This window comes from Brassica rapa, chromosome A01 (assembly GCF_000309985.2).
Source record: "Brassica rapa cultivar Chiifu-401-42 chromosome A01, CAAS_Brap_v3.01, whole genome shotgun sequence".
NCBI classification, from domain to species: domain Eukaryota; kingdom Viridiplantae; phylum Streptophyta; class Magnoliopsida; order Brassicales; family Brassicaceae; genus Brassica; species Brassica rapa.
Genome location: NC_024795.2, coordinates 21673651 through 21688870, shown reverse-complemented (window position 1 = coordinate 21688870; position 15220 = coordinate 21673651). Strand labels below are relative to the sequence as shown.

At 31.5% G+C, this 15220-nt stretch overlaps 1 protein-coding gene and 1 long non-coding RNA gene across 3 annotated transcripts; one reads left to right on the top strand and one right to left on the bottom strand.

Annotated features, from left to right (window-relative positions):
• The first annotated feature begins 332 nt into the window (after positions 1-332).
• Positions 333-6317, top strand: LOC103834904. Of its 2 annotated transcripts, XR_004456148.1 has the most exons (5): positions 333-5516; positions 5593-5640; positions 5774-5885; positions 5984-6054; positions 6135-6315. It is a non-coding gene; the product is annotated as an uncharacterized LOC103834904 (long non-coding RNA). The 2 variants fall into 2 exon arrangements; XR_004456147.1 differs by having other exon boundaries at positions 5593-5686; positions 5764-6054; positions 6135-6317.
• A 3773-nt stretch (positions 6318-10090) lies between these two features.
• LOC103834894 (vegetative cell wall protein gp1) lies at positions 10091-12112 on the bottom strand. Its single transcript, XM_009110991.3, has one exon. The coding sequence runs from the start codon at positions 10803-10805 to the stop codon at positions 10278-10280; it is 528 nt and encodes a 175-aa protein (XP_009109239.1). The 5' UTR covers positions 10806-12112; the 3' UTR covers positions 10091-10277.
• Positions 12113-15220: the final 3108 nt, after the last annotated feature.

The window sequence follows — 15220 nt, the reverse complement described above, 5'->3', positions numbered from 1 at the left end:
TAGTTTGCTAATGTTAACCCATCTTACAAACATATTATGTTTTTATTTTTGAACATAAATTTGTATAGTTATAAAAATAAAAATAAAATATAAAAATATATAAATTTATCAATTTTATCATATTTAGCTCAATATAATAATTTCTTTCGTATGATTGATTATGATTATATAATAGATAAAAATAAGATCTAATTTTTTATTTTTCATTTTATAAACGATAACTGAATATATTAATTTATAAGAGTATTTTAAAGCTAATTTAGAAAAATTTAAAATATTTAACTATTAAGTTTTGAAAATTAAGATCTTATTAAAATATTTTTAAACAGATTTGTTAAAAAATTTAAATAAATATATTTATATTTAAAATGAAAAGATATGAAAAGATATTATGATTCAAGTATAGCAAAGATTCTATATATTATTTGGTTAATAAAATACATTTAATAAAAAACTTTAAATAATGATACAAATTAAATAATCACACATGAAAGAAGTCATGACTTCTATTTTAATAGATAAGATTGTGTTGTTAGGAATTCCACTTTAAAACAATGTAATTAAGGCCAGACAAATTTTTTTAGAAGATTCAAGTTCATTCTATAATACTATTGAATTAGATAATCAGCAAAATAATAATAATAATAATAATAATAATAATAATAATAATAATATATCGAATTAGTGACCCACAGAATGTCACGGGTCTCTTAATTTTTTTACCTTTGTTGGGTTTTTGGATAATTTTAAGAAAATAATGAATTCGTTTATAAATATTTTCTTTGACATTAAACTGGCTCAGTTTGAAACATTAAATAATTTGGTTGTTAGAAATTTAGCATTTAATATACAAAAAAGTCGATATATGTTGCTTCAATTACCAAAAAGGTTGGCTCAGACTTCCAGGGTCATCAAGGGCGAATCCAACACTATTAAACCAACTAATTTAGCTGATTTCCTTGGAACTTTACATACAAAACGTTTATTATTTATACAATTACGGAGGCACATATAAAACGTTTATTTTTACAAATTGGTTTGATTTATTTACTTTTACAAAATTAAGTTGATTTATTTATTTTTTTTATTTTTCACATAGAACTTATTTTTACTTTAATCTCTTACGTTATTATTCTCTAATCAGTTTTGTGGTATTTTATCGTTTTGAGCATTAAAGAATCTTGTAGTACAATATTTTAGCTGAATTCTTTCTGCAAATATAATTTCATCTTTTATTTTAAATATTTATAGTACATTATAGTTTTAAATATTAGTTTATGTATAGTACTTTAATGTATATTACTTTTACATATAGTATTTAACTGTTTTTATATGTTATTTCCTATAATTTTATTTTACAAGATTGTATTATTATTATTACAAATAACCTTTATAAATTCAGTTCTAAGATAAATAGTATCTTCAACTTTTTCTAAAAAAAAAATTGTTGCATAAGCTCCCATTTCTCCTACTCAACTCAAATTTACTTGTTTCACTAAAACTTTAATTCATATTTCAAGGAGCATGATCGGTGGTACCTCCACGATGAACAATTTTTTTCAGCACCACTGTAATCAATATGTTCTTCAGTTTGTTCCCCACTTAAATATGGTTTCTTTGGTACGGATGGTTAAGAGGAAGAACTTGGTGATGATAATCAAACCAACATATCTTCATACCATGCTTCAGTTGACAAGACAATATTGACAAGATAACCTCCATGTATAGTCCATCTAGACAGCATCCCATAAGCAGATAGGTCACTTATGGTCCATAGAAGCATTGTTTGCATCATAAAATTGGTTTTCGTTAAACAATCATATGTGTTTACCCCTACTAACTACAAGGCCTTCGACTCATGTGTCAATGGTTGAAGAAAAATATTTCGCGACTGTTTTGGATGTTTTAGGACCATGTATTAATATGCTCATGAATAGAAATTCTCATTCTATGCACAAATTCGGTGGAAGGTTATACAGCGTAAAAATGACTGGTCATAACGAATATTGTCTCCCAGATATTTCAAATATACTAAATCCATATGTGCACAACCAAAGATAAACATTTCGATATTTCTAGCGAAATCTAGGTATACAATATCGAAATGTTTCAACACTCTTGAATCTAATGGATGAGTGACCTCTTCATCACTCTAGACATGTTCAGCATGACATCTCATCGCTCCAGCAGTCCTTACCGCTTTCCTGCGTGATCGGTGTACAACCATCTTTGAACATGAATATCTCCAGTCCGTTGAAAAATTCCTTTGTCACTCTCATGTTGGAATCTTTATGCGTATACATCCAATTCCATAACTCGTATATATTGCCATCACTTGATATTTTTTGTGCTTCACGTTCTTATGTTTTTTTCTTTGGTGTGTATTTCAATCTCGAGAATTTCATATTTATAGAAAATATTAGTCACTGGTAGGTAAGAATTTAACAACTAATTTGCAACGAAATTGTTTACAAGTCTTATACTTTGAAATAACAAAGACTTTATGAGGAAATAATTTAGGTGTTGCTCACTAAAAACACATTTTCACCAACCACTTCACTTTTATTTGAATCTTCATCGTTAAACAAATGTAAAATCTATCTTTATAAAATACTCCTTCTTTACAACGGCTTTACAAAGAATCATTTCATTCATCGTAAAATTATATAAGTTTTAAGATGAATATTTCTTCTCGTAAATTTACTTCGACTTTACGATGAATCTATTTTTCGACGTAAACGATTCGCTAAATTGTTGTTAGTTTACGACGAACGTAAACTTTCGTAGTAAATCGTATATTTTCTTGTAGTGGTTGTTCGATATATGAGATATCATATATAGATATTTGAATAAAATATTTCACCTTCTCTAAGTTAACTTATAAAAATACATAGTATAAATAATTTATTGTTTATTTGATTTATTATAAAAAAATTTGTCAGCAATTTATTATAATTACATTCATAATAGTATGTTTTTGAAATAATATATTTATATTTATATGTTAATATGTAAAATTATAATATATTATAATACTTTTAAAATATAAATGTTGTATAAATAGTAAACTTTTATATATCCTGAAAATACATACAGTTTTATATCTATATTTATAGATTATTGGTTATTCTATTAATTTTGTGTAAAGTTTGAACTTTAACATTTACAATTCACTTAATTTTATATATTTAATGTTTGTGTTTTCAAACTTTTATATAAATAATTTTTTTAATAAATTTTATAAATAAAAATAAAATGAACATTATGTAGAGAGTTATTTTCACTTTAGGACACTTCTCATCTTTTTATTACATTCTGAGTCACTTCTTGCTACTGAAACCGTTTATATGACTAAAACCCAAAACTAAGTTCATTTTCTAACTAAGTGGTCCAACAAAATTTAATATGTTGTCACTTTCTTTACCAACCAACTTTTTAGCTACCGACATAATTGAAACGATGGAAGACGCGACAGTAAGGATGAAACCGATGCAAAAGAGGCAACCGTTCTCGACGCAAGAGGAGCTTTGGTCTCGACGCAGGCGGAACTGCTACAGTGGGGTCAAAGCTGATAATGCCACAGCAGAAGATTTAGCGGTGAGACGCAGTGGTGATTTTGCCATATTTGGAAAAAATGGATTCAACAAAATATCACTTTTTAGTTTGAAATCGATTATTTGCAAATATATATTTTTGCAGCCAAAAAAACATGTAAACACACAAAATTAGGTGATTTAGGAAGAAACCATGGTTGATGGCCGTCCAAAATTTACAGAAACCCTCAACGTTCGTAGGTAAAAGATGAGTTAGTTACGATTTTCCCATTAATGAAAAAAAAAAAAACAAATTGAGAAAAAGAGAGTTTGACGATTCGAACTTGGGATGCTATACATACTCTGCTATTACCACTTATGTGTGAACCAGTTAATATACAAACAACTTCATACAACTATCAAGAAAAAAAATCAAAACTAAAAAGTATGCAAGATATCACATTTTGTAAGTAGTATGAGATGGTTTAAGAATTTGAAATATTTTTTAATAAAGAATTTGAGATTTTTTTTTGGCAACTACCGGTTCGAATAAAGATCACAAATGTAACCACTTAAATATTGTAATATATTATTTCACTTTAAGAAAATAACTAGGGAGTCATGATAATCAAAATACAAATTTGAACAAATTTACATGTGTACAAAGATTATATCTGTACATGTGTACATCTTCACATGTATACACTATCTTCTTCTTAAATAATAAAGTAGAGTTTTGTCGCTCATTCCTTGCGCCACGTCATCAGGTAGAGGAGGGCAAATTCTGACACGTGGCACTCCCAAATAAACGGACTGGGCTTTTATTAAATTTTGTTATTAAACCAAGAATTATGTCAAGTCCAAAATTATGTGATTAGGGTTATTCTTCTTCGTCGTTCTTCTTCTTCCCTGCCTCTTCGTTTCCTTTTCCCTGCCTCTTTGCTCTGACATTTATTCTGAGTTTTCCATTCATCAATCCACTCTTCATGCATTATGATTTCGATCTATCTCTTCGTTCACCCTGTAAACGCCTCGAACTCCATCTATAAATATCGGCCCTTGCTTCCATTCACATCACAACTCAAACAATCTACTCAAACATACGATCTCCTAGAAGCAACATATTCAGATGGCGATTAAATCTCCTATAGGAAATTCTCGCCACTGCTCATCGTTTTGCGATCTGCCTTTCTAACCATGTCACTCGAAAAGCCCCTACGGTAAGTCGATTGTTTCGTCAATATTACATTCACCATTAACTCTAGATTTTTTTTTTTGATCTGTATTGCAAGTTCTAATTGTTCATTTTCATCACTGTGAAAAATGTGACGAACGATTGTTTTAAACAACTGCTTCGCAAGTAATGTTTAAAGGTTTATCACTTTTCTCTCCTATATGTCTTTTTGTTAGTAAAAATTTAGGAAAGTGGCCTTTGTAGTGGTTGATTGCATGTTTTTCCTCTTTTATTATCTCTTTCTTTAGACCTTAAGATTATTTGTATTTGGAATACATGAAAGAATCCTTCACATTTGTGTGACTCACCATACTTATGTTGTGTATTTAAGTATCCATAGAATATTTCTCCTGAAAGCTTAGTTTTTTTTTCTGTCACAATCTACATGTCCCATTGCTTCGTTGGACAACTCCTTTATCTAAGTCATATGAAGGTTGTGTCTGTATTTAATTTTGAAAGTAATCGATTGATATCTTAGATTAACTTTGTATACAGGTTGCCTTATACTTGTCATCTCTTCATTTTTTTCCTATTTCTTTATCTACGAATCTACTTGATATATATTTTTCCCTTACACATGTAGATTTGTTTTCTGACTGGTACTTGAAGATATAACTCTGGTGTATTGACTTCAGAGTTAATAGTCTTGGAAAATAGGACAAACGGTAACTGTATGTGTGAGTTGTTCTATGATACAAGGTTCACCCAACTCAACACTTCCTTCCTTCATCACCAAGTCTGAGTTATAGGTGAGAAAGTCGATGCTCTATCTATTGCTTTATGTTTTGATTCAGATCTAATCCGACTTCTCTTATGGCTTCTTAGATAAGGATGAGAATTAGGAGAAGCACAAGCCAAGACCAAAACACTAAGGTTATCTCTCTTTGAAAAACCCTTGCAGAAACGTCTCATCCATTAGGTATATTGAAACCCATTTTCGCTTTTGCTTAGAGCATCGAACTTGAAGCTTGGATTTTTTTGTTACCTTTCTTATAGCTTTCTTAAGGTTCACACAACAACTTAAAGGAGAGCCAGTGCCACAAGAACTGCTAGATAGACTGTGCGAGCTCATAGCTGTTCTTGCTGGGGGTGCAGCTACAAAATATGAAGCACTGAAGGTACAAAAACTTTGCTACAAGCCTACAACTAAACTTTAAGTCTTCTTTATGTCCTTTTGTATCAAGGCTTTAGTTTGAATTTCTGCTTTTTGTTCCAGGAAGAAGTATTAGCAATGAGCCTTCTCGTAGACAATCCCTTAGCTAGCTGACAATAACAAACAGCTACCCGGTACCCCTCTAACCTTGTATAGCTACACTATTGCTTAAGCATATCTCTACTTAATTAACAGAGCTCCACTTTCATATTAGGAAGATGTTATTGGTGAGCTAAGTACAATCAGAAGAACGTTCAACACGATGGCAAATACCGGAAAATCGTATAATGGCAACTCTACGTATAGAAAGGTCCTTTGCATTGTTGATTCTATAGTGGTTGTCATTTTCTTCTACTTGGTATGCCATTTTTTCCCTCATGATGCCCTATATCATTGATTCTTTACAGGGATGTTACTATGTGTGTTAGGGACTGGCTCTTGCATTCCATAGAAAATTGGAGAGCTATGAGTCGGAGCCCAATGTTGTGCTAGCTACCAGCATAATTTCCAAGACAGTTGGAGGTGAGAAAACTATAACATTCTTATCTCTGACATTTAGGAATAACTAATCCACTTTTTCATACACTGGTTGATTGTTATATTTCCCACTCTCTTTGTTTCCAGGTTCATCCAAAGATTGATAAGGTTGAGAGAAAGGGTTTATGCAAAACCTTGGGCTGCAAGAAACTATCAGTATAAGCAAGCAAGAACGCTGCACAGAACCAGATGCTTCCACTGAGATTGATGGTTCAAATAATATTCTGGAGCTAGCACGAGCTGCGATACCCAGAACAACTAACACTGTTACCAAGGAGGAAACAACAGTTTTGAGAAGAAGCTTTGCAACAAAAAGAGAAGAAGACGATGGAGAAAGAGTTGAAATTCAACCTAACGATGATTTCAGAGCATCACTCCTTTGAGGTTTATGGCTTTGTGTTTGATCCCAAGGCAACCTATGAAAGCTATGGGTCTGAGCTGAAAGTAGTGTTACTCACTAGCATCAATTCTAAGGTTGTTGGAGCTAAGAAAACTGAATATATTGTCATATGTCTTGCATATCTATACATAACGACGACCGCTATATGTGGATATGTTTTGCTTTAATAAAAAAAAACACTACTATAAACTAAATTTCCATGATGCAGGCCGGTTATTTCTCAACGACACATCTGGAACCCATAACTACTCAACATATTTGTTAAACCTTTAATAAATGGTCCACCTCCAGTGCGTAAAATATTTTCCAATTGATATCATCATATTGGTACTGTGATGTCACCTTTAAACTCTTTAGATAGAGTGGGGATCCCTCAGCCGAAAATGGTTTTTTCATCCAACCTGGTTTATGCTAAAAAAAATAGACTCAACTATTTCTGATCTCAACCAATACGCTGTCACATCTGATCCTCAGGTCAAAGTTCCGTCTATCTCAACTCAATATCTCAGTTTAGACTAGCCAAACATAAGTTATCCAATATTTAGGAAAAGTCATCTATAACTTAGCATTATTACAATTTATAAACTGGATTTTTATGTTCCAATTTGCAGTTTCATTTACATACTTTTTCCAATTTTCGTATTAACTTTCAAAGAAAATATAGAAATGTTTTTCCTCATTTCCTAATATGTTTCATCGCCATAGATAGTTTCTTACCAAAAATTAAATAAAAAAAATATATGAACAGAAGTTCATTACATGCGTTTGAATTCAAATCAGTCTCTAAAATAAAATTTCAAATGTCGTCCACATAATGTACTTAATAATATATGTATATATATATGCTCTCTAAATAAAACATATATTCACTACTCAAACCATATAACAAGATTTGATTTCACGTTTAAATTTGGTTACCTTATGTTTCATTAATATTGCACCATAAAATTAAACCAAAAACATCAAATGTAACATACTAGAAAAAATAACTACAATTATTAATATAGCAGTATCCGCCATCTAACAAAATTTATATATTATATCTTCTCCAAATAGAAAGATTCACAGGAAAACATATAAACAATTTATTATCTTCTTTCAAACAAGATAATAAAAAAAAACACAAGCATTTACATTTTCTCTCTCGAACATCAACTTTACTTTATGCTTAAATTCCAATTAAATTAATTTTGTTATGACTATTCGGTTTTTTATTCTATTTTTATTGAATCGATTAGTCACAACCACTTTTATTATTCTGGTTTGAACTAAGCAATTTCAAAACAAAATAATATACTTTAGTCGATAACCATTATCAAATAGATCACAAAATATAATTTTCTTTCAACATATTTTTATCTTCAAATTTTTGAATATATTATCTTTACTAATACCATAAAATAAATTATAAGTTCATTTAGAAATAAAACATATGAACCCGGCGCGTAGCGCCGGAAGACCACTAGTATATTATAAAACAATGTATCATAAAATCGCGTTTGTCTGTTCACCTAACGAACTTCTAATTAAATAGACGATATACTTTGATGTACATATAGACATTTTAACTGTGTATATCATATGAACTTAATGTACATTTGCACAACCCGAGTTTCTGGACATCGAAACAAGATTATACAATTTCTATGTCTTTTTTTTACAAAATATAAATGCACGCGCATAAGTATCTATATGTATGTTTTTCTTTCTGAAACTAGTCTTAACAAAAATGGAAAATATATTTAAACGAAGATGATGATGAAACACCGTGTACACATATTTTTTACTATCCACATGTACAATGTTTCACAAAAAAAATCATATGTACAATGTTTAACAAAAAATCACATGTACACCGGTATAATGTACATTGCATAAGTAATGATATCCAATTATTTGAATGATTTAGAGGTTTTAAAGTAAATTTATATTAATTTAAGTTTCATTCAAATGTATATATTGCATGTTAATGGTTTTACCTTCTTAATTTAGTTCATTTTTAGACAAATTATATTTTCTTTATAATAATAGTTGTAGTAATGAAAACCAATTGCAAAATGTGGCCGAGTGGTAGAAAGAGACTGTTAGCCATCATATCCATGTTAAATCTCCGCGAGATCATTTTTTCATTAATGGCAAAAGCATAAATACATCATCTTCTACCTCCTGATTTGTTCTTAGTTTTTTTGTGAAAAATGGTACGGCCGTCAGCCATGGTTTCGTCTTAAATCACCAAACTTGTGTGTGTTTCATGTTATTTTTGAAATAAAAATTATAGATCTTTTTGGTACTAACCGATTTCAGACATTAAACCTCTAAAAATGAGATCTTGATGAATTGCGGTGACGAAGAAGAAATATGGCGGCATCTGGTAGATATGGCGGAAGTGGTGGGGATTTAGTGGATACGGACCAGGTGATATTGGTGTTGTGATTGGTGGGGTTTTGGTCCGACGGTGATTTGGGTCTGGTGAGTTTTGATGGAGGCAACAGAGGCAGCGGTTAAAGATATGGGTGGTGGTGGTGGTATGTGTGTTCATATGTATTGGTGGTAGAAGTGGTGGTGAATACAAGTTTAGTTAGAAGGAATTAGGAAAGAGAAAGAGACAAATATTCTAAAATCAATTTCTTTAGTTAGGTCAATTTTTCAAAAAAGATGTAACTAAACTAGTTAGGAAAGAAGAAAAAGTTAAGAAAATGTGTTTCAGGAGTAAAAAGTGTCTTAGAGTATAATAGAAAAGATGAAATATGACTTAAATCAAGTATTTATTTTATTGAAATAGACATTTTAGATGGAGAAAAATTCTAAAATCATATATTGTACATGGACTATGGAGACAAAAGAAAAGATAAAGTAGGAGCAAATAATACAATAGGATACGGAAGCAGTTAAAATTTTATAAAGATGAAGTGGTCAAAATTAGTCAGACAAATTACATGGGATTCTTAATCTATCGACCCACCTCTTGTCTTCTGTTTTCACAGTTACACACCTTTAAATGATGATTTCAATGAAAATAAAGTAATGTCAACAAAATAACTATATCAATCACCAGCAAAAACAAAGGAGATTTGAGACAATGATACTCAAGGGCTTTAGTTAACTTATAAGTTAACCAACACAAACAAATACTGTACTACTGCTTAACCCAAAAAAAAAAAAAATTTTCTTTGATAAAGATGTTTTGACAACTCACTCAACATGAGATCACTGGAATTAGTATGAAAATGAAGTGTTTAAACATTCAATCTGATCTCTCTTCCTATATGATTTATGTAAATGAGATTAAAGTTTCGCCTTGATTTAAAGATTAGAACATTTGATCTAATTAGGAAAAAAAAAAACAAACAAACAAACGAATCAAGTTCAAGAACTGGAAATTGATAGAAAGATGTCGAATTTACAAATGTATGGTCTACTCTAGTCGTTGACCAGCTTCGCATGCACTGGAGCGGGAGTATTGACTACGGAGCTCGGCGGATTTAGCGGCGGTGATGCCGATTCTTCGGCTGGAGGTGGCGGCGGCATTGATGACTGCGATGCAGGTGGAGGAGGTGCGGCGGTTGTATCTGAATCCGGCGGAGGAGGTGAAAATTGCGGCGGAGGATTCAGATTAGATGGAGGCGGAGGCGAATTCGGGTTCACGATCGGCGCCGGCGGAGTAGGGGTGGTTGGAAGAGATGGGTTTGGTGATGATGAGCCGGGTGGGGCGGGCGGGGAAGATCCGAGCACGGGCGGGTTCGGGTTCGGAGTAGGATTAGGAAACGGAGTTATGAAAGGGGAGGCAGAGGAAGATGAAGATGAATCGGTGGGAGACGAGCAATAGTCGCCGGAGCAGTGGTGTGAGTGACGACGGAAGACACCCAAGCCTACGACGAGACCAATGACGACAACAACGGTGACGATGAAAATAAAAATCTTGGTGGCTTTTCCGACATAGCAGAGCATTGTCTGAGAGTGATTCAGAAGACTACTGATGAGATTGGATTCGGATCTTCTTTATTTTCCACAGCTACTTTTATTTTAGTTCTTTTTTTTTTTCTTTTTAGTTGAAGAGAGTTTTTTTTAACTCGAGTTGAAACGAGAGAGATAATGAAAACATACGATGGTGGGAATAAACGCTAGCTAGGATGGCCACGTGAAAGCCAACATTGGCACGTCAATTATTATATTGTTTGCCCTTTTCTTTGTTTTCTTGCCTATATAACCAATATTGAAACTGTAAAGTTTAATCGAAAAAAGGAACCTGTAAGTTTCATTAGTCAACTTTTTTTTTTTATCTATGCACAACAGCTTAAATAAAAAGTAGCATTAATATGGGGTAGAGTATAGCATGTGCAAGAGTTATGAGACGGAATTGTTGTTTCTCTAGTATTAGGGGTTGGTCCGCCCTACGGGCGGGAATAATTACTTTGCATTTATATTTTTGTAAAATTTGGTGCAACTTGATTTGTAAAATATCAGTTTTCATTTTGTCACCAGATTGTTCCATATAACTATTTTATTTATTTGGGAGTTATGTGTGATGTGATGAACCGTGATATTTAGAATTTATTTTGCAAGTGTATTTAGCTTTTGATGCAAGTTGGAGAACAAATGATTTATGATTTTTATTTTGGTGTGTTTTTTTGTACATAGTCTTTGTGAAGATGTATTGCTATATTTTCAGTTCGTAAGTGATGAAGGAGATTTTCTCAAAAAAAAAGGAAGTGATGAAGGAGTTGTTCAAAGCACTTAGGTAAAAATGTGGAACATATGAAAATTTATGTTGGTTGCTTGATCCATAAATTTAAAAATGTTGCCAATATGTGCATTGAAGTGATGGTTTAAGTGTAGAAGAAACCAACATGTTCCGTGGATTTGGTGTGAAGTTTGAATTCATATTATCTTTATTCTATAGTTGATTCTTCTTTTCTTCTATTTTTCTTCTACATAACATTAAAACACCAAACTTATTGAGGTTGTAAAGGCCATAAGGGTTTTTGTAATGGAAAATTGCATAATCCTTTCTATGTATTGTTCCTTTACATTGTCAACCACTTGCCACCGTTGACCATTTTTCATTACATTGTAGTACATACTTCTTGTTTAAAGTGGATCTTTTGAGAATAATATGAATTAGGTTTATGTAGAATGTGGTTTCAGTGGCAGCTTTAGTTTCAATGTCGGTTACTTTCAACAGAGCTCCAGCGGTTGGAGTTTGGAAACTCCTTGCATGTCTCATCTCAGTAGTATGTACTATTAATTATATAGTGGAACAAATAATGAAAGTTGTAATAGAAAAAAAAAATGAATGTTAATGTTATTTTGATTTAAAAATGAACTAAATCTTTAAACATGTTAATATTATTTCGTTTATTTGCTTACACGTTTTTAGGGTGATTGAACTCTAGTTTTGCATAAAGATACATTATGAATGTTAGGAAGAAAGAAATCATAATTTTTAATTATGTTCTTTTTGCATAAACACGATAATAATGATTGACTTGCCTTTTTTTCTTGTTAATGATGATGCTTGGTGGTCTATCCATTGTATAAACATAACAATTTTTAAAAAATATATATTGAAAGAACAAACTTATTTCGTTAGATAACGCTATTTCATTTATATATCTTAACATAAAAGCAAGTGATAAAATTAAAAAGTGAAAATCTTACGCGCCAACAAATTGTTTTCTCCACTTTGTAATTGATCTATTTTCTTACACCAAAATTGTATGGCTGGCTATCCTCTGTTATAAGAAAAAAGAAAAGAAATCAAATATGAATATCATATTACATCATCGGATCTTTTTGTTGATAACTTTAAATAGTCAACAGTCTCGTACCAATTAATTCGTTTATTCCAAAGTGTTTCTTAAAAGAATACGCTTATACAACCTTAATAATGATTTAAAATACTAACTGTATTGTTTTAGTGACCTCGCACCAACACATAAACTACATTTATTCTATAATACTTTGTATCTTTTGCTGAAAGAGGTTGGACCTTTGAGTTTTGTATGTCATATTGAACAAAATGGGACATAAGAATTGTCAACAGAAGATAAAATAAAAAGCAAGTCTATGGATTCAAAATACTTTTGTGTACGTGACATCTCAAACTGAAGTTGACTCCTTTCTTCCACGTTTTTTCAAAATCATTCAGCTTTTCCTCACAAGTCTCAGTTTCGTTCTACACTTAACCAAGGGCACAAAAAGAGAAAGAGAAGCTAAATCAGAGAGTCCTATTCTCATATCTCAAATCAGTTTCAGCTTCTGTGTCTGCAGCACCAGTATCAACAACAACAACAGCTACGAATTATTATAAAGTGCGTTAGTGTTGGCGATGGAGCTGTGGGCAAAACTTTTCTTCTTATCTCCTACACCAGCAATTCTTTTCCCACTGTATCCATCTCTCTTGGACTGTCTTTTACTGGCTTTTGTAAGGAGGTTGTGTGAGTGATGAAATTCTTGGTATAGACATGACTATTTATAGAATCAAATTAGAGAAAGTCGAAAGAGCAAGAGTTGGAAAATTATTGTCACGTAATGGGAGGTGGGTCTTGGATCGTAAATGTAAAACTAAGTTACAAAGAAGGATTGATGAGTGGCCAGTTTCCTAAGTTTGTGGTTGCTAGGGTAAGCGAAGAGACAGAGTTGGTTTCAAAAAGATTCCTCAGTCAAACGACACCATCCATAAAGAACCACTGCTTGCAAATACATTGAACGGTCGAGGTTGAGCTTGCTGACGTGTCGCAGTTTGCCCACTCTTACCCGATGATGTGGCTCAAGGAGGAGAGAGATTAGTCTACTTTATTGTATAAGATATGTATATCAGCTCCCACTAACTTAAGGCATCTCCATCCCTATTTCATTTTTTTTTCTAAAATGGAGTAAAAGTGAATATGGAGTAAGGAATGCTCCAACTCAACTCCATATATCACTCCATAATGAAATTTACTCCATAAATGGAGTAATCTATTTTTTATTTGTTCATCACTCCATTATAGAGTGGAAAATGGAGTATAGTTGGAGCAATTTTACTTCATTTTCATTTTTACTCTATTTTGGAAGGAAAAAATGGAGTTATAAATTGGAGATGCTCTTAGGCACCATCTAGCATTCTTGTGATTTGACCTTAACTATTATAATTTTGGAAAATTGCATTGTATAGCGACATAGCGTACGCGAAAATTATAATTCATTATATAACTAATTACCTTAACTTATCGATATACCATGTGATTTTTATATAATATTGTCATTTTGTTCTTCTATCCTACCTGTAAAACTTGCAAACAAAAACAGTTTCCATTAATAATTATTAACAACACAAGTAATTTGTGGCATTCCAACATTTACACATCTGTTGCAAATTATTTTTTATTTGGTAAATCCATAATAGTTTTGTGACGGAAAAGACTGTTTGCAAAGGCTTTGGCGGTGATAAACGGGAAGCACCGGAGATTCGAAAAACTACATATGCGACGAGCCATTCTAGGCGCGACACCAATATGACTGAACTCTTGCCGATTCGAATTCAGATGTACGTTTTGCGGAAGATACTTTAACTACTGTAAATCACGGTTGCAATATTGTTTCATTCTATTTGACGATTTTACTATGTTCCATTCCATTTAACAACACTATTTTAGCATGTTCCATTCCATTGGACGATTACTAAAGAGTGTTCTATTTTGTTTAAAAATATAGTTTGTAATTTTCTTATAAAAATGTATAGATATAGTTGGTAATTGTGGTTTCAAGGCTCCGAATGGTAATAGCGGTTTGAGCGGTGCGGGACAAGCGGATTAGATACTGCGGTGCAGTTTAACTGCGGTTTGTATAAGAAAAATACATGCTACGGAACAACTGCGGTTCATCTAAAAAAGGAAGTATGAATGGTGACATGTACCATAAATAGTGTAACTGCAGGATACATATGATATATTTATATCTTACAAACAAAAAAATCAGTGATACTAATATAATTTAAAAACTTATAAATTTGTTTTTAAAAATTATTTATATATCACAAATATGAAATTTAATATGCTATTGCTGAGATTTATAGGCAATTATTTTATGTTTAAAATTTTTATTTGTGCTAGTTTTCTTTAAACAAAATTAAATTAAAATTTCAAAAAGTATTATATTAATTTATAAAAAAATTATAAAATTTAGATACTAGTGATACTAGTATAATTTAAACAACCCTCTTATTTAATTTATAAAAATCTTTTATATATCTGAAAAAAAATTACAAATCATATCCACATATTTCTTCATCTAATATATTGTATTTCAAATTTTAAAACTATAGCTAGTCATTGGCACATTTATCTGAAACCAAATCAAAATCGAACTGAAAAACGAGATTT

Bases quoted from the DNA above. Each gene is read 5' to 3' on its own strand.
- LOC103834894 (XM_009110991.3), bottom strand. From the start codon at position 10,805: ATGCTCTGCTATGTCGGAAAAGCCACCAAGATTTTTATTTTCATCGTC.